General features: G+C 36.1%; 1 protein-coding gene across 1 annotated transcript in view; it reads right to left on the bottom strand.

The window, feature by feature from the left end:
• AFG1L (AFG1 like ATPase) overlaps positions 1-21,337 on the bottom strand; it is a 63,836-nt gene that overhangs the window by 42,260 nt on the left and 239 nt on the right. The window contains exons 2-6 of the mRNA XM_030267699.4: positions 14,742-14,965; positions 7,597-7,648; positions 6,907-7,008; positions 5,499-5,629; positions 251-350 (exon numbers count right to left, since the gene is read on the bottom strand). Coding sequence (XP_030123559.4) covers positions 251-350; positions 5,499-5,629; positions 6,907-7,008; positions 7,597-7,648; positions 14,742-14,965 — 609 coding nt within the window. The remainder of the gene's footprint in view (positions 1-250; positions 351-5,498; positions 5,630-6,906; positions 7,009-7,596; positions 7,649-14,741; positions 14,966-21,337) is intronic.

The raw sequence follows: 21,337 nt of genomic DNA, 5'->3' as shown, positions 1-21,337 counted from the left end.
GAAAACAGAAGGTTTTGAGAGTGGTGGAGGAAAGAACACTCCAAGTTTGAGATATAGGAGGAGTAGGATGAAGTAAAAAACATTTCCTTCTTTAAGAACAAGAAAAAGCAGGAAACAAGCTGGAATATCTCTGATTCTTGCAGTCTATAGAGTTCATTAGTATTAAATACTGTATGATATAAATACAATTATTTGGTAAGATACTGAGATTCATTGGATTGGGTAACACTGGTAGAATGTTTGTTTTTACCTTCTGGCGGCCTGTTAGATGTTGCCACAACGACAACCCCATTTTGGAAGAGATTTTCAAAAAGCTGCTTCAAAATCATGGCATCAGCAATGTCAGTGACCTGAGAAGACAACACATTTGTTATATCTTGCTTTCAGCTTCTGCTGCAATAGATCTGCAAGTGGCTTTGTAGCTAGGAAAATGCTTGTTAGTGAAAGCCATGGAAAAAGATCCTAATTATTGCTTGGTGAGAAAAAAATAAAAGGGATAATTAATAAGCAGTGAATGTACCACAGTCTTTCAAAACTTGCCCACTCTTTATTGCAGAACTCCACCATTTCTTTACCAATTGCTAAACGATTCCATGTTAACTTCTATTATAAAACTACAGGTGGGAGACACAGAAAACAGACCTAAACATTTAAGAGCCTACTTAATTAGGAACAACATGAAAAAAAACAGAAGATAAAAAGAGATACACACCGGCTGTTTTACATTTCTATTACCTTTGAGGCAAAGGTTTGCAGAGGTGAATTTAAAATGGTTATGGGACTTCAGAAATAAAGACAAGTAGCCAACTATACATAATCAGCTGCTGTTGAAAATAGAATGATATGACATAGATACTATTGTGTGATTGTTGCAAAAAACAATTCAACAGATGGCCCATCACAAAAATAAGCAATTTCATTGTTCTTTTTAAGTGCCTTCTATTACTGTCCATGAATAATCAAAAGGCAGGCAGTCACTTCCAGCACAGTCAGCCTCTTCTAACCTTCAGGCACAAAACACGAATAAAAAATAAAAATGGGTAGGACAACTGACACTGGGGAGGGGTAAGGAAGAAAAAATGACTACAAGATAAGCCATTAAGTAAAATTTCTTTTAGTATATTAATTTTAGCTTAACAGATTTGCTTTATAGTGCCAAGAAATAAAAAGATACAGGAAAAATGCTGTAAATAAATATATCAAGTTTTTCTGAAAAATCAGCAATTCATATTTTAAAGGAGTTCACCATCTTAATACATAAACCACCTTTATGATCATTACACTTGATTTTCCTGCAGACCCTGTGGTTATTATAAAGACACTTGTTGCATTTTGGCTTGCCAAAACAGTCCCCAGTTCTGAGGAAATAAACCAGTGGTGGCATGCTGGGAGTTATATATACCCATTACACAAGAGATTGGACAGATTGCTGTGCTTTCACCACCTTAGATGTGTATGCTGTGATGGCAACACATATGCAGGAAGTTTTACCCAGCATAATGTTTTCTTCTACTTCACATCCCTCCATCCCCCATAATCCTCCCATTTCTAAATTACTTTTCTGTGCAGAAAAAAAAAAAAAAAAAGATAATTCTACACTAGAAACATAGGTAAAAGACTTAGGTTATACTTCTGGCAGCTAGTTGAAGCAATAACGTTCTTAATGAACGATATATAAACCCTTGTTTCCTTCTTCCAAAGGTTTTTTCCATTTTGTTCTGTGAATACCTTAATAGGGATTTTCTTTCCTTTATATAAAACAAACTTTTACACAATTACACATGCCTCAGATTTGCATATCTCTAAGAGCTGATATTAAAAAAAATTAGTAATTTATTATCACAACATATGTTTTATACATTTGTTTATGTTTCCTTATCAATAATTTCTTTCTTCTGGATGCTAAAATTTAGGAAATTCTCTCATTCCTAAAAAAACAAGACACACAAGGAACCATTACAGATGTGCATCTTAGCAGTAACTGAATTTCTTGCACCACAAAGCACACCTAAATGCCAAGTTTCAAAATTCTATTATGGAAATAATTTTGTTACAAACCTTTTTGTTTAATACTACTACAAAGCATGCTGCCTTTAGCAAGCAGGGAATGAAAGAGTATTAATGCTCACATAAAACAAAACAATAACATTCTCCTGTTAATGAGAACTGTTTTTTGATGCAGAATTCTGAGCTCCATTACAAAAAAAAAACCAAAAAACAAACAAAAAAATCCCTCAACAATAACGTACACAAGAAAACACCAAACAAACCTCTTGAAAGTTCTGTCAAAAAGCAAGAGCCATTTTGAGGACCAGGATGCAAATATGAGCTCTTTTTATCTAATACACTTTAGGAGAAATAAAAAAATTCTACAAGGTGAAGCAGGTAAAAGACTAAAGGATTGTAAGTGCTCATGATTTTTACTGTATCCAGCATTTACTGCAACTGATAATAAAAGCAAAGTCTACAAATTACCAATAAGGAGAGCCTGCTAGGGGAGAGAATGGAGAAATTTCATTAGCATTTAAGAGAAAAAAGAAAAAAAAAAAGCAAAGACACAAGACTAATAGTTAATTTACATGTTTAAGTGCCTGACACTCAGTCAGCCACTGATTGGTACAGTTCCATGTAACGAACGACAAACATAAGCATGTATTATCAGCAATTAGTATTAGCACAAAAGTAAGAGCCTAATTTTTATTAGAGGCTTTCAATAGAATGCAGGTGAGTAAAACCTCCCTAAATTGTTACTTCAAATGGTACTCCAAATGGTACCATTGGTACCTTAAGGCTAACACTGTATCGTCGCTCAGCTTCCCAAGGAGGGATGCTGGGTTCATTATCAATGCTAACACAGGCTACAGTCTCGTGCCAAAATTACAGTTTCTAATCACCTCTGTAGAGTTATTTGGCCACTGCCCAGCCCTGTGTTCTGAAATCTCATAATTACAAATGGTTTAATTTTAGTCTCTTTTCTTCAAAATGAAGACATTTTCAGAATGGCTTAAGAGTTCTGTGATTAAAAAAATACTTTAATATTTCCAGTAAACTTTGCATGACAAAGATCAGTAAAACATGCTGACAGCCTAGGGCTCAGGCAACTGCTGACATAATCCTGCTTCAAACAAACACAAGCATAGTGCCATCACTGAGATCCTGGCCATCACATAGTATTTGCACAAAGAAACATTAAAACTTTTTTGTTTGTTTGTTTGCTTTGTTCCAAAGCAATACTTTGGAATGGAAAAATGCTTTTAAATGAAGTACTGAAATATTCTTCTAGATCAATTACTCAATTCTCCACTTGCTTAACAGTTCTCTGGGTTTTGCAGGAAGATTTACTTCAGAATACTTGTGTTTTGCTTTAGCACATTGTCAATGAGGAAAACGCAACCTCAACAACGCTTTTGTCTTCTGAAGTTCTGCATTTGATTTCCTCTGCAAAATGAGCATTAACAATGTGTTTTGTTGTTCCTGTTTAAAATATTACTCATCCATGTTTCTGTTCTTAAGATAAATAAATAATTAATTTCAACTTATTCTCCTTTTTTTATGTTCAGCAGGCATCTGAAAGCAACTTGAAGTGTTTAAATCTCAACAGTTTTCTGATGTTGTCTTCACACACTATTATTATGCCAAAACAACCTCACTTTTCATCTGTCAAAACAGAGAGTTGCTTTGTCCACAAGTCAGAGCAGTGTATGTTCTCAGTCTGCAGCTCTTTCTGGTTTCATTTTAATCTAGAAATTCTTTAAATACTAGTAAATTGGACTGCACGGAAATAAAGCCATGATCTCCACCGCAGAAATGAGCTGCAAACATCCCAAATTAAATATGGCTCCTTATTATTAATGTTATTTTTGTCACCATGTGAGCTCCTCTTCCCGTCACTGCACTACTTTAAGCCTATTTAAGCAGAGGGTTTCTTATCCCAAATTCAGTGCCTTCTACAAAATTTCAGAAAGCTGGAACTCTTAAACAGGCAAAACCTGTGTAGAGTTCCACATTACAGAAAATCAGGCAAGAAATCCAGCCATTCAGAAATCTGTGAATTTAGAAAATTAGTATATCCAAACCAAGTAGATTTTAAAAATTCATTTATTAATGCAAAATCTTGGAAACACATTTTAAAGTATAGTTCTTGAATTAATTTCCCAACTGCAACAGTTCTACAGAACAGGTGATTTTTACAACTGAAGTCATTGGTGTACCTCAAGCAAGTCAGCAGGGGGAGCAGGCAATCAACTTGGGAACAAAATATACCACAGTCTCTCCCTTTAAAATGCGGAAATACAACAGTCTATAAACACTGCAATACTGCAACCTGAAAGCAGTGAGCATTTATACAGAAAAGCAAGTGTTTACACTAATACATGGTACAGCCATTTTCTACCATTTGAGCATTTAATGCCATGACAGTTAACACTTCCTTCTCCTGACCTTCCCATTTCCTCATAGTGTAAGTACAATTGTCTCTGTATTTAGATTTTACACTCAGGTTTTGGAAGCCCAGCATAATCATATTCACTGGACAGAGCACAAATTAAATGACTGAACAGCAGCAATTGCAATGACCCCACACATTCTGAATCCCCCTCTGCTTGAAAAACGCAAGAGAACATGAAATAAGAACAACTGTTACATGACCAAAATTCTCTTCATGGAAGCCAACCATAGAACAGTTATTTCCTCAAGTGTGCAGGTGTGCAAAATAATAGCCAGGAGACATAAACTGCTCCATCTACTTCAGAAATGTATTAATTTAACACTATAACAGACAATTTCACTTAATAGATTATTTTACTATTGGTGATTTGAGAACTAATATAGACCTGTTCATATCTTGCTCTGCATTTTCTCTCTGAATTAAAAAAAAAATCTCAGCTTTTGGTTAAAGCTGCCAAATACCTCTAGTTTTTGATTAAACATTTTTATAAAGAATTTTACATTTAAGTTTGTGACATGCCCTTAATATTCACAAGCTGTGTAAAACAAATTAAATAATCAAGTTAGCTTGGGCAAGATCATTTTATAAACTTATTTTTAATCTTCACATTTAATTCAATAGAAGTTTCTTAAAATCCTTAATCATATTGAGAGTGTTTGTTGCATTATATGAACTACAAAAGCAAAGATCAGTGGCAAGCAAGCAGGTGGCATTGTACAGACTCAGTACAGGAGTAGTTCCTGTCCTGAAGAATGCATGAGCCTCTAGACAAACTCTAATACCTCCTTATATGATCAATAACCAGACTGGTAAAAAAAAGCACTGTACGGGGACTTATGCTGCTAACTTGCATCTTGTCTACTGTGGAAAAAAAAACCCAAACCCCACCATCTTCAAAACTGTAAAGTGACTTTTAGTCTTTAACTTCTACAGGTCACTACTGGCCAGTGATACAAACACTGTATTAGCAGTAACAAATACTGTATTTTAAGATGAAAATTAATTGTATGAAGTTTCCCTTGAAATGAAGGAATAATCTATGACTTCCTACCTGAAACTCATCAAAACACAGGAGAGCAGCCTCTTTGCTTATCTCCTCTGCCACAGGTGCAATTGGGTCATATGATTTGGCCATAAATCCTGCTTTTCTCTTTGGTAAGTTCTGCTTAAGGCGATGTATTCCTTAGATGACAAAACAGAAAAAAACAAATATTTCTTATTTACTTTTCTAAGATAGGAAGAACAAATTATTTAGCTAAATAAAAAGTAAACTGGTCCAGTAAAAATAAGAAAGCTTCAAACTTAATCCAGTTTCAAAAGGGTAAAACACTTTTCAACCACATCCACAAAACAGTTAAAAGCTCACAGATTTTGTGATTCTTATTTTGTTAAGAAAGCTGTACAACACATGTCAAAACATCTTGAATGCTATGCACCTATACTTTATCTTGTATCAACTGATACAAATTGCAGTTTTATCTTGCTCCAAAGGTATTTTTAGGATGCATTTAGCTAAAAGAAGACAGACGTAGTAACACAGTTATACTTCAACATGTGAGGATGAGGATAATGGCACAAGGTAAGATTATTAAATCCATACCTTACTGTCTCATGGATTGTATTGCATCTGACAATAAACAAAGATTCAGAGGAAAAAAAGGATCCTGCAGAAAGAAGCTACCTTTGTTAAGATTAAGTACAAATGACAAGAAATGGAAACAAAATCTCAAGTGACCCAGCAATGATAGAAAAGTGGGCATTAAAAAGTGGCTCGAGTTATTTACACCAGTGAAAACTTCCCAAGAAAGCTGTCATAACACTTGTAAAATACAGCAATAGATAATAATTTGACAGTATTATAAGGTCACAGAATTTAGAAACAGAAACAAGTTTTAAAATATCTAGAACAGTGTGCCTATCAAAACAAAGCACCTTATTCAGATGATCAGAAAATTTTCTGAAACTTAGGATGCACTTCTTTCTGTTGCTTTTTTCCTCTAAATTACTGACAATTTTACTAAGTTACTCAATCAGAATAGTTCCAATTGTGCTTGGCATTTATATCTGATTTAGTTATTGCTTATTCAAAATACAGATTGAGTTTAACCTTTACATTTTCAGTTTTAGCAATTGCCTTCTTCAGATTTCAGGTAAGCTAATTGGCACCTAGAAAACATTTAGTTAAGGATTTCCTTCTAAGCAATATACTCAAGTTATATATACAACCAGGTATGTACATTTTTCTTTCAGAAAAGATACTTGAGAGATAATATGCAATTAATATATATGTTGATATGATAAACAATGCTAACATGCTTTCACTTTTCTCCTATTTTTTTACTTTTCTTTATGCTTAAATATTTAAATAAAATTACAGTGATTAATATGAATATGAAACAGACTTTTTAATTGATAGTGTATTTTATAAAATTCTTGTCAATACCTGTGTCTGCACTTACTCTGGTGTACATCCAACATGAAGCCATGAAAATGGACTCTCTTTTTCCTTTCTACTTCTAAGTGAGAATAGAACATGTCCATCACCATTGTCTTTCCTGTGCCTTCAATTAAGAACAATAAAAAACACTCAACAGGTAATTAAGAGCAGTATGTACTGATTACAGTCACGATTGTTAGCTTGGCCCTAATGAAACTATAATTTTCCACAGGGTAAGTACAAGACCAGACTGCTGTGAGAAACAGTTATGTTTTCTGTTCAACACCTTGGAAGAACTACATTTTTATTTTTCTGTTTTAAAATACAGACATGGCCCAAAGGTTGCACAAATTACTCCCCGCAGATCCATAAAACATGCTAGTATTTCATTTGGAAAGCAAGTATATTTTCATGCTGCACTGTTACAATTAGAATATATGAACACTCTCCCACAATTACTTCCCAAATTCTTAAATTGCATTCTTAAATATTAGAGAATGGGTAAGACTGAAAACAACTACACATAGTAATGTAGTCCAATCAAACAGCTTCCAGCATTCAGAGTGTAATTATATTAAATAACATCATAATGTTCCATCCAGTAAAATTCATTAAACCAATAAAGCTACATAAACATACAGCTTTCAGACACTTCAGAATTCAAATAGACATGAATTTAGAAAAAAATCCACTGGATGCAAATTATACTTACCAACATCTCCATAGACATAAAGACCTTTTGGGGGCTTGGTTTTGGCAAAGAGCTGCAAATCAAAAGAAAAAAAGTAAACATAGATATGAGGTAAAATAAAAGCAAGCACATGGCTGTGATAAAGTAAGAAAGCAGCTACACTTAACCACAAAGCAGCACTGAGCAGCAAAGTGTAACCTTGACTAAATCATTAGCTCAGAACTCGTAAGTAATGTTGTCATTGTGCAAATTCTATATAAGAAGCAAAATACACATGCAGGGCTTGGGATTTGGGATTGCTTTAGACCATTGTGAAAATACCCCCATCTCCAGCCCTAGTACATGTGCTTTTTTTATCACAACACATAAAATGATTCAATGTTTCAAATCCACCATCATCAAAACAAATCCTTTGCCTCATTAAGCCATTTGATCAAATAGTCCTAGGAAAAAAGAATATAAAGTTAAGCAGTATTGTACTATTCATAAATATATGCACTAAATACCTATTACAGCAGGTCTGCTAAAGAGATAAACTATTAGGACTTAGAAAATCAGGACTGCAAAGCCCACAAACATTGTAGATACTAATCTCTCAGCTTTAAATATTAAACCCAAAATTATCTCTGGTTTAAATATGATTGAAATCAATGGAGTCACAGTAAAAATATGTTTCTATATACACGTGCATCTGTCTGTATATGTATAAATATATAAACACATAAAAATATACTTTCAAAGTATGCCTTATATTAACCATTTTTTCAAGAGAGTTACTTTCATCTCAAATGAATGTTGCTTAAAAATTTTAAATTTCTTAATATTATTCAGGACATATGTTATGACACCTAATATCTATTTTACTCAAGTATATATTTTTATGTAAAAACTTCCAGTAATGCAAAGGCTTTCAATTTGAAATAGTCCTCTTTCCCTCTCCCCCAGTACTGTGCACAGCCACTTCCAAGTACAATTCACAAAAGAAGCAGTTTCTAAAAAACTGGATATCTTAATAAAATTCAATCAAATCCATGAAACTGAATTGACATCCACAAAACACACTGCAGAAGAGTATTTGCTTATTTTAAAGTGCTCCACTTTCAGAGCTCTATGGGCTGAGCCAACACAGAAGAAAATTAAAATTGCAACCATGTGGTCTCATTTGGATCCGGGTAATTGCTAAACAACTTGAATCTAAAGCACTTTTTCAAAATACTGTGGAAAAGAAATAGAGGAGTCAGTACAAAACCCTAATTAAATATAAAAGAAAATGCATGACCAAGAAGTAGAAGGGTAATATCTTGGGTCTACAGTACCAGCTCACTTAGAAAATATGCAAGCATGGCTCTTAAACAAGAGCCCCGTTTTGATTTAATTTAGATCTCTATTAATAGGGTAATCAAAAATTTGTATCATCAATCTGTGGCTGGAAAGGGTTTCTGATGTTTGGAAACTATTCCATTAATTGACAAGGCTGCAACTATTTGCTAGTACTTTGAAAGCACTGTAAAACAATTTAATTGTTGAATATTTTCAGTGAGTACTTTTAAAGAGCTTGTGTTCAATGAAACTACTGATGCTAAAAGTTACAGGAGAAAAGAAGAAACATACAAAAATACAAATGAAACATTTTCAAAAGAATCTCTATGGATTTAGTTTTAGATTACCAACAATCCTTTTAACAATATAACAGACTATCATATTCAATTTATTACACAGCAAGGCTGTATTGATGTGATTTGCAGTTTCACAAGAAGCAGCACAAAGCTAGAAAAACAAATCAGTGTGTAGAGTAAAGCTTTACCTGTTTTTGCAAAGATTATACAACCAGAACAAATAATAATGCCTACATTTTTATACCAATATTTTCATTGTTAAACTTTTATTAATTACATTTAACTACGTTAACATTTGTCTTTTTACGCATACTTATTTCCAGATAATGTTACAGAAAAAGGAACTTGTGTTTTGACTAAAGGAAACAAATATAATGGCTTGGGCTCCATAAAAGTTGATTTTAAAAATTAAATTTGTTTCCCTTTGAACACAGAAATTTTTGATCAATATCTGATTGCTAAAAAGGATGGATACTATGGCAGATCCAAACATATTTGTTGATCATCTCTAAAAACAAATCAAATGTCAGAAAACATCTTGTCCTGTTTCAGCAATTAAAGAAGTTTGTAGGAAATATTTTACATATACTTCTAAACTTCCCACTATTGACAGCTTTAGGATAATGATTTCCTCATTCCTGTCAGATATTGTATAACTGTAAGAACTTGTTTTTATATTCTTTGATTGTTTTGGTTTAGTTTTTTCTTAAATAAATTTTATTTCAAAAAATAAAGCTTTATTGGTAGATTTTTTTAATACTGAAAACTCAGACAGCCTACCATTCTAATACTATTTTGCATTATTATAAAATGGATTTTTTTTCTTTTTGTTTTAATTATCCTAACGCATTTTTTGAAGCCTAGAAGTTGTCTAAGAAAAAGGGAAACTTCCACTAGGATTGCTGATAAAATCCCATCAATGTTTCATTCAATTTAAATCACAGCAAGCAGTCAGTCAATGGTATGTAGGGGCAAAGAAAGCAGAATACTGATCTTGGTTCTATGCAAACATACACTGCAAGAAGGAGGGGGGAGATCTAAAGCAGAAGATCATCCAATGACCATAAAATATGGACAGTCTACTTTATTTCAGGCAGGAAAGGGAGAAAAGTAGGAAAGGTAGAAAGATAAACTAAATTAATGATTTCTCCTTGCTCATTTCCATATTATCCTGAGGTACCTTTGGGGTCTCAGCATAACAATGTTAAATTTGTTGATAATATGTTCTCTTTGGCAACAATGGTGAGATTTAAGGATGTTAAATTTAATATTTAAAAGGTACTAACCCAAATATAATAAGTGATACACAAAATTTGAGTTTGAAGGGGAGAATATCTTTAGTAACATGCAATGTCTTCCCACCTTGTCCCCAACTCAGACATCAGAAGTAAGCAACTCATTTCCTGGCAGTATTTACACCCTGACTGGAAAAACTTAAATGCCAATGCATGTCAATACTCAGATGATTAATTAAAATACACAAAATTCAAGAGACAAGTCTCCCAACAGCAGATTTTTTTTAAAAAGCTAACAAAACTGCCTCGTTGTCCCACTCTTTCAGCACTCCTTTTTGGCTGCTGTTGTAGCTGAAGACATTTTCAAGGTCTTGAATGGTGTTTACTATTGTTCATACCTCTTTTCAAAACATGACCTCACTTATAATTGAGCTTATTTCAAGTCATTAGTACAGCAACTCAACAACTCTTAAGATGTCCCAGTTGGCATTATTTTGAAAAGCTGGAGATCTGAAATGCCTATGCAAACTCTTACGGCCTTGAACTTTAATTCAGAGGATCTCAAAATATCTCAACACACAAGGCCATGCTTTCACCAAGTTGAAGATCAAAGTCCTTGTTCAAATTTGAGGAGTAATTTTAAAAAACAGAAGCCTACTTGGCTGGCAGCAAGATTAATTGTTTTTTCCCCTGAGATTCATTCTAAGCTGATGCCTCAAAAAACCTACATGGTAACAAAACAGTTTTATTACCATGAAGAAAATGGTGTCTGGTGTGTCTCTGTGCCCCAGACTACACATTTCAAAAAGATTTGGCCTGTGAGGTAACACAAGTGTTCTGGATGAATAAAAACCTGAAAGGCCTCTATTGTATCTGATATAAATATTTGCTCCCTAATCCTACTTTTACTGTATTTTAGTGAATAAAACTATTTAGAGAAGAAGTGACAAAAGAAGAACAAAGCTAAAACCAAAGCAGACCATTTCTGCAACGGTTCAGAAGTGCAAGAAATTTCTATTTCTGGACTAGTTTCTGCTATTTTGGAAGAGGCTTCTGCAATTCTGTCACAGAAGAAATCAAGCAATAAAATATGGAATAACAGACTACAGAAGAGGCGGGTAGAGAGAAATTTCTCTTCCACCGCCCCTTCTTCACCGCAACCTCTCAACCACATTCTCTTCAATAACAGAGCCAGGAAAAATGAGCACACTTGAAATGCCAAGCACCACTATTTTTTTTTTTATTTTGTAAAAGCTGCCAGTAGATTAATTTCTTCTCAGTACAGGAGATTTCATACTAAAAGTGGGCTATTCAAGTTGCTAGAAACCTCCTGAGAAAGAAAGAAATCACCTTACAAAATACTATGTATAACTGATAAAGTATTTTATTTTTTCAAAACATATCCTTAATTAGTTTAAAATACATCAATTTGTTTAATTTACATCTATTAAAACTCACTGAGTACAAAACAGAAAGGAAATCCAATGGTTTCATTACAAAAACATGACAGAATTCAAAGTTACAAAGTACCTGGCCTCCATGAGAGGAAAATGCCAATGAGCTATTCACAAATAGAGGATTTACCAGTATCAATAATATTTCCTGGAGAAGCCTCCTACTGGTCATAGGAATGAATTCCACCCATAAACCAATACAAATCCTATTCAACCCAGGCCAACTCCAGGCAGCAGTACTCAGCACCAGCTCCTCTTGGCATGAAAAACCTTTGCTCCAACTGAACAAAGTCTGCAGCAGCATCACTACACTGAAAGTCCATAACAAAAAACCAAGTATATTGCTTACTTAGGAAACCCCTCAACAGATGTAAACATATGATAAGCATATGATTTTACCAACTACCTAGTCACATTTGTGATGTATTCTGGGGAAACCTTCATTAAGATGTTGATTACAACTTTGCTGAAGCAAAACCTGGCCTGCACTAGAATTTAAACTATCATCTGTTTAGCTTCATTTTATCTCATAAGGATCTCTGTTTGACTGGCAAATTGCTTCCTCAAAGCAGAAGAGGAACAAAGCTGTTGTGACTTCTTCTCCCTGAATCATGATTTCATTTAATTACACAAGCTAGCAGATTTTAACAGCTTTATGCAGAAGTCACTGCTCTCCTCCTTTCCTGGGGTTTTGATGTATGGCATGGCACTACAGTGCTCAACCTGTTACCAGTCTTAAGATTTCCATAGAAATATCAAACTCTAGAAGACAAACCTCAAACTGAAGTAACACTTACCCCTGTAGCAAGTAGTTCCTCAGCTGCTTCTCACTGACTCATTAGTTCATCAGTGAGCCACGCAACAATTTTCAAAAGTTGGTTTAAAATTAAATCAATTTAGAGAAATGCTTTAAAGGAAGTAGTGAAAAACACATTCTCAAGTAAAAATGGCATTTAAGTTAGAAAGTGTCAGTCTGGCTTTACTGCAATTAGCTCTATTGCATAGGGACATAGTAGCATCATATTCCCTAAACAGAATAAGGCTGGTATTTGTTCTCTGCAATACAAGCTTTCTTCCCTATTCACACTTCCCAATCAAAGAATCACTAAATAACAAACTCACATAATACTTGATCTACAAAGCCATGACACCTGCTCTAACAACTTAACAATGATTTGGGGCACTCCAGTTAACACAAGTCAGCTCTCAAAATAATTCTCCAGGGCGGTGCTTTTAGTACTTAATATCCAAATGTCCACAACTTCTTGCCAGAAAAGATCAAAATGCTCTTGCCTACTGATCCTCAGCTTTGACAGTAAAGCCAGTGCCTTCATCATAACATTATTTTCTCAGGCTTTGGCTCTCTGATCTCATGCTACATCATTTAGTCTTGCCCTGCAACCTGCAAACAAGACAGTATTTGTGCTAGGTAAGAGAACAATCTGGTATGGTTAGGTAACAAGTTTAACAGAGCAGCATATTTAGATTTATGCCCATGAGATGAGGAGTGTTGTGCAATGAATGCTTAAAAAGGGTGACGTGGAGATTTGTTAGCAAGGACTACAAAAGACATTTATTGACCATAAATGTTAAAGTTACTTCTGATGAAATAAAAGCCCTGAAGTGGTGCAAGAGAAGGAGAGAAATCAAAACAAAAACTCAAGAGTCTAGCTGGGGAAAACACTGACAGATTCCCTCCTCCCAAGGACAAGGAGGTCTCTCCAGTGCAGGCTGGGAAAGTGCAGATAGACAGCAATGTATATTTTGCCATGCTTTTTCCACAGCACTACACTTTTATCATCAGACTTAGTCAAACATCCCACTATTGTTGTTTCATCCTATCACAGCTTACAACTGTGCTGACTGAAATATGTTAATCAGGTGCAAATGAAGCACATTCACTGGGCATTCAACTTTTGTGCACATCTATGCTCAATATTTAGCAAAGAAGTAAATGTCTTATCTGCTTTGCTGGATGCTACATTTGGTTTTCTGAGATATAAACTCAGATCTACAAAACAAGAGGCAAGGAAATCTGAAGAGCGAATTCCCACATCAGTTCAAGTTGATTTCCATGAAAACATGCTGTACCAGTGGTATCAGTATTTGCAGGTGCAAGGCCACCAGAGCAGCAATCTGAGAATAACAGCATAAAAACAAGAGATGTGGAAAATACTGTAAAAGAGAGTCTAGAAAACATTGTGTCAAGAGCTTCAGGGAAAAGTTACAGAGATGCAACAGCTGGCTAACAGCACTATAATTGTCAAAGCAATGTGCAACAGGACTATGTCTAAACCTTTGGAAAATCCTTTGAAAACAAACTGTGATGCCCCCAAAAACACAACAAGGGTGCAGATTATGCTAAGGCCTTCTTGCCTTACCTCACCTGGAAACTACCAACATGGAGAATAATTGTTTTTAAAAGTCATGTCTGATATATATTATAATGTAGAATTATTTGTGGAATATCTGTTAAAACACAAAACATCAGTGTTCAGTTTATATAATCTAAACACACAAGTATAATACCAGTACTTGAGAATTAAAACCTGGTTTAGGCCCCTCTATCCTACAGCCAAACAACATTTTTGGAAAAGTAGGCAGTGGACATAACTAAAACTACATTAGATTTTCTTACAGAATTATTTCAGTAATATCTAATTTGGCTACTTCTGTAGTGCCATTGGATTTTACAAACCAAAAAAGAAAGAAGAGAGACTGAAACATGAAGAATGATCTATCTGAAAAGACACATTTGCAAAAATAAGATTTGTGATCTTGACAGAAATTTATGCATTTTAAGCACATTCTTACGAGCAAATATAAATGAAAAAAATATTTTTTATCATTATAAACCTCACCTTGGAAAGAACATTTTTTGAATCAATGCTGTAGCCTTTAAGGCTCTCATGCAATTTCTGCAGGTGCTGCACAACTCTTCTTTGTTGCTCATCATTCTTCAGCTCTTCCTGCTTAATCAAAAAGTCATAATGTTCTAAAGGTCCATTGCAAACGAGCAAGGCTCTGGCATGAGCATCTCTAGGAGTACCAGGGCCTGTCTTCTCATCTGCCTGAGCTGTGTAGGCTGTAAAAATAAAAGCAGCCAATTAATAGAGAAGTTCTTAAAAGCATCTCCCTATAAACAACATATATTCCTAACAGTTTACACAAAGACATATATATACGACAACAATTTACCTATATAACCACTGGTTACCCCTTCATTTTTCATTAACTCAATTTCTAACTTTACTCTAATAGCATGTTTTAACACTCCTTTATTTTATTAACAAGCACACATTCTAAGAAGTCCAGCTAGAGAGTTGGTAAGATTTGGCTGAGCTGCTGCAAGGGAAATTTTGACCTTTTTTCTTTTTTCCAAACTGGGGTAAAACCATTTAAAATTTCCAAAGTGCATTTCTCTAAACAGATAATCCTTTAAAACTTCAGAAAATACTTAAAAGTCAACAAACAAGAGACCAAATCAGGAGTTCTGTAAGGATGTTGAAACAACCTGTCAAACACCACACTATGCAAGGCAGCAGCTGTGAAGCCCTGCAATGCTACAGCCTGATCTTCTGGCATTATCTTCTACCTACAAAAGACAGGGAGGAGCCCAGATAGAAACACTGTCAGAAACAAGACATTAAAAAAAAACCTCAGAACTGCTAGACGTAAGACATAACTAGGAAAAGAAAGAATGCACAAGATTACAAAGAAGGCTTGCCAAATCATTAATATCAGAAACAATGGCATACATTGAAAAGCTGCTAAACATCTTCTTTGCTTCCAGTGTCATTTAACAGGTTAAGTATAATAAAGAAAAACAGGATTTCTTAATGGATAAAGGAAAAGCATGTTAAGTGCAGTAACGTTTTTGTCACAAAGCATTGCCATCTATAAAGCAGGAAAGTTGCAAGTGAAAGCACTTTTAAGCAGGTAAAAAACAGCTGGAAAAAGGATATGTAATAAGTAATTACTACAGTTAAACTAGGTGTATATCTGCAATGGAGTTTCATAGAGGGCTCAGGATCTCATCTTGGTGCAACCCTGAATCTCCCATCCATGCCATATATGGCAAAATAGACAGACTGGGAACACAAATAACAGAAAATCAGGAGAGGGCTGCAGACTCTCTGGAAGGCAAGTAAATTCTGACAAACTAGACAAGCAATCTAACAAAATTAGGATGTAATTCAACAGGGACAAAGCATGTTATTTAGAGGAAATAACTATCTCAGGAGATGGGGAATGACCAGTTGAAGAGTACCTCTATGAAAAAGGATCCAACAGCAACACTGGATCACAAAATGCCAGTGAGACAGTATCATAACACTAGTAGAGGAAAAAATAAACTAAAATATAAAAACACGAGTACTTCAATATAGACACACATGGAGGTAAAAAAAAAAAAAAACCTGTTGTCTTCAATGCTGGTATAGTCTGCCCTGGAAGACACACTTCAATTTTCACACCAGATGTTACGGGAAGCACGAACCAAATGAGAGAGTAAATGGACATTTAAAGGACTGTCTTTTAAAATATGAGTCACAATCCACAAAAGGCACAAAAAGACTTTTAAATAGTTATAAGGAAGATAGAATATTAGAAAACAATAAAACTGAACTAGTAGATTGAATTACATTCACTTATTGCAAGTAACAGCTTCTCCATAAAAAGACAGTCACTGTTTATATCTGCAGCCAATAATTGCACCATATTCTCTTGTTCCTGGAGGAACTGAGTTGCTGCTTTGAATTGAGAGTAATTAGCTCATCCCTATCCAAAGAGAGCACATAAAGAAAGTTGAGTTCAAAGTCTGCTACTGCAAAAATATGAGTAAAACCTGTAGAGAAGAAAAACATATATCTGTCTCCAGATACATACAGGGTATTGAGAAAATGAAAGGAAATTGTATTTATACAGATAACTTGATAACTGTAATTAAGGTAGTGAAATAGATTAATAGTCTAGAAGCCGTAAAACTTCCAACAATTTCGGGTGAATTTTAAAAATAAATTTTATGAAAATCTGTCAGGAATAGGTCAGTAAAACCTGACCTGCCTCTGAAGGGAAGGGGAAAAGGCAAAGATCACACAATTATAGAATGGCTTGGGTTAGAAGGGAGCTGAAGTATCATCTAGATCCAATACTCCTGCCCTGGACAGAGACACCTTCCACTAGATCAAGTTGCTCATATGATCTCTGAAAACTTTTTCATCTTGTTTTCTACTATTCCACTCCCCAGAAAAGTCAACCTCGGTCCTGTGACCCATACCTCTGAACTATCTGTGCCTTGGCAATACATAGAAGTTGATGGCCCCAAGAGTTCCAGTGTGCCCCCTTATACCTATAAATTCTTAAGTTCCTACTGCTTACCACAGGATCAAAGAAAAACAAATGAGCTGATTTAGGGGTAAGAAAGGGTTTGTGGCTCCTGACCTTCCTGGCCATGGACAAAGCACACCAGTAGGACTGCTCAGAAGCATGGGGCTTGTCTCAGATTACATGTTCTCACAGCTAACCATCCTGGGAGTGGGAGAAAATACTCTGTCATTAACATGTGGCAAAGATGGAGACTATGCCCAAATGGCCATAGAGGGTGTCCTGGCACAAATCACTCACTGTTCTCCTAATATTGAACACTGGGATTTAAATATCACGGGAGTACACTATAGTACACTACCAGGAGACACCCAGTAACTGGTTAAGTGATAAACTCACACCTGTAGCTGCAAAAAAAAGGTAGATGCTACTGAAGAGCATGTGGGGTTTTTGAGATAAGTCAACAGAAGGTAGCTGTACAAGTGATATAATATTCTATGAGACAAAAAAAATTGTGTACCTTCCATTCTAACCTGCATTTTGTGGAACAGATTGCAAAATCTATCACTCAACTGTAGGAATCACCCATGATTCAGTGTACTAACAGCCCTCAGTAGTCATAACAGCCCTCAGCCCTCTTCTCCACATTGCAAAATACAGGTTTTCGTTTATTCCTTAGTGTTTCATTATCTAATCTTAGTATTACAGAAACTGCAACTCAATTATTTATTATTTTTCCTTCTGAAGTCTTCAAGTGTCACACACAGAAAAAGCATCCTCCACACCTATGTAGTATTCTGGATACAACTACAGAAAAGCACATTAATGCACTGTTCACACAGTTTTCCACAGGAAAGTGTAAAACTTGACATGGTTATCCATAACCTACCTTTCCCAACTACAGGCTGCAGGACAGTGTTGGATGTTACCACACTTAACCTGACATTCTCTCCGTCTTTAGATTGGACACCAAGCTTCAACTTTTTTCCTAAATTCCTGTTCCCAAAACATACATATGATAGTATAATCTCACTTTATTTCATACTGTATAATTAGGTCTTTGTATTTGCCTTCCTGCTTACACATACAAGGATCACAGACACAGCTGCAGTGAAGACCTACAGTGATACACCAAAAAAAAGAGAAAGAAATCAGAGGAGGAAATCTCACCAAGGCAAATAAAACTTATTTTAAAAAATGCCAATCTGGAATTATAAAAAAATTTCTTTCAAATGGGGAACTTAAGACATATTTGGTAAACTGACATTAATTTACCACTGCAAAGATAATTAATACCTACAGAAAATTATAAAACGTGCTCTTAACTGCAAGGACTTTCTGCTCTGGAAAAAAAACAGCAAATTGGAAAACTGATCAGTGTGTTGTTGAATTTTTCTACTGCTGCTTAAAACTAATGTCTGAGATGAACACCAAAAAGGCATATGAGTTTCAATGACACAGCTTATGAAAGCAACAGTCACTTCTGAGGCAGTCACTAGAGTTAGTAATGCAAGAAGACAAACTGACATGGAAGTTGAGCTGTGGCATACCAAAACTGATCCTGACAACAGCCAAGAGGTTGAGAGTACAGAAGGGTAACCAAGCTACAAAGTAGAGAATTAACACTTCCCCCTTCCTTCTTTGCTGTAAGGGTTAATTACTGTTTGTCTTAAAAATAGAGAACATTTCCGACTGCAAAGAACTGCAAAGAGTTGCGAGAACTGCATCTAAACCAAACTCATGTTGGTTACAACTGCACCAAAATTAAGTACCCCAAGATCACCCAAGTGTCACCTTTACTGACAGTCACGATCAAGAATCTGGAATAGCTTCTACTAAACCAGTGTTAATGTAAGGTACAAGGATCACATCTGTTTCGTTACTGCTTTGCCAGCACAATCTGCCTTGAGAGCTTTTCACAAACCCTGAAATTTGTGTGATGAGAGGAAAAAAAAAGTAATAGAAGCCAACTTTTAAAAACTGTCATGTTTTCAATAATCCAAGCTGAAGTTCAGAATATCAGTTTGGGTCACAATGAAGCCAAACTGCTTCAAACCTTGAAGCTCTTTGTGTAAAGCTGTTAAAACTGCCTATGAAGCACAACTGCCACAACAGAAAAAGAGGACTTGGAAGTCAGAGGGCACTTTCATCAACAGGCAGATGGTGGTATCAGAGACCTAAACTCAAGATCAAGCTGGTAACAGAACTGCTGCAAAATGTTTCCTTCTTCGATGACACCACAGTGACGAGGAAGGGCAATGGTACAGTCTTGTAGCTCCAAAGGTTATTTTCCTGCGTGAAAATAGGAGCAAAGGTGGCAAATGATCAGAAAGAATTTTATTTCACGCTAGTATCTGTAACAACAATAATGTTCTCGTGTCTCATCTTTGATTAAATATATATGCAAGTTTCACAGAATCAGTCTCAAACAAGTGAATTGCCCCATGATGTACAAGGATTTGGATAAATTAAACACATGTGTTAAAGTTAAGCACAAAGACTTGCCATGCAAGCTTCTTGGGAAAGAGATCATGTGCTAGGTATAAAGTTAAAAATACATTTATAGTCCTATAATACAAATGCTCCATTCAAAATATTGCACTATGACTAATGACAGGAATGTAAGAGGAAGTGATCTGAAAAATTTTTTTACTCTCCAGTGCTTAACAGAAAGCTTAAAAAGTCTAAATCCAACCAACCATACTGGGGGGGGGGGGGGGGTGCATACACACTAAGTTATTTGCATGAATTGAAGATGTTAGGCCAATATCATGTAAAATTCATAAAAGCCCCTAACTTGCTGAAATCAGTAGTTAAACCAGAAGAAGCAGCTTGCAACTAAGACATTGACAATGATTTGCATTTTTGTCTCATTATATGACCTTAGATAAATCACTGAAGGCCATTCATTTGGTCAGCATATGATACATGAGCTGGAACTAGAATTCTACTTTTTGCATACATGCCTGATACATTATTCTGCTAGAAGACTACTTGTATTTTTTTCCATGCACATCCCATTTCACAACCTGACCTATAGATGAAAGTAGGGAGACGGAGACGAGAAGCACACCAGTGAAACTGGAACTTTACACAGATACAACTTGACATGTCTTTCCTTAATTAAGGAAAAGGTACACAACTGTACAAAGCAAATCATAAAAACAAAGAATACAGTAGAAACCAGTGATGATAAAACCAAGACTTTAAATCAATTCCATGATGGCAGCCCATCCCTACAGTCTGATGTCCTCAAACAACATAAGCAAGGACTACCTATTCTTTTACACGGAAGCTGACAAACTGCCTAAAGCCGCTGGATTTACTCAGACACCTTTTTCTAAATGCTAATATGTTGGTTATAAAAAACAACCTACATAGAGTCTGAGTGTTAGACCAATATAAAATAAAACACATGCAACTACAGTACCACAGCGCTTGCCTATTTTTCTTAGGATGCATAAATATTCTACAATCACAACATAATGTGTGGATGTGAACATTTATCAGTCCTGGGACCCACCAGTCACCAGCTGAACTCTCACATCTTGGCCAGACTGGCAGAGGACGATGAGCTCTCACTAAAGAAAAACGACCTCTGCTCCTAACCTAAGCCTCAAGTTAACAAAACTCCATAAATTTTTGCACTGAAGAGGCTTTCAAAGCAAGGCTGTGAAGACAGAGCACGGCTGTCGTTTGTTATACACCGGAGGGTCCTTGACAGAGAACAGTCCCTGAGTCCCTGAGACAGCCCAAGGCCCGGCCAAAGCGCTGGCAGCCACTGGTGCACTTGCCGAGCGCCGGTGCAGCCGCGAGGCTTTAACCAGGCATGGCACCGAGGCCCTATTTCCCAGGGGAAAAGCGGCATCACCGACTCGGGAAGCCACGGGCCCTCTTCGCGGTCAGCCGGTGACCGGAGCCGACTCTCGGTGCCGGCCCGGCAGGCAGGTCCCCTGCGGGGCTGGGTCGCGGACAAGCCCAGGCCGGGAATGCGAGGACACCGGCAGGTCACGGCAGAGCGGCGAGGCGTGTGCGTGTCCCGGGGCTGCCGCGGGCCCCGCCCGGCGCCGCCGCCACCTCCCCTCCGCCGGGGACAGACCCGCGGCACCACGGGGAGGGAAGGCACGCACCG

The sequence above is a fragment of the Taeniopygia guttata genome, chromosome 3 (assembly GCF_048771995.1).
Source record: "Taeniopygia guttata chromosome 3, bTaeGut7.mat, whole genome shotgun sequence".
Classification (NCBI taxonomy): domain Eukaryota; kingdom Metazoa; phylum Chordata; class Aves; order Passeriformes; family Estrildidae; genus Taeniopygia; species Taeniopygia guttata.
This window is presented reverse-complemented; position numbering and strand designations above follow the sequence as displayed.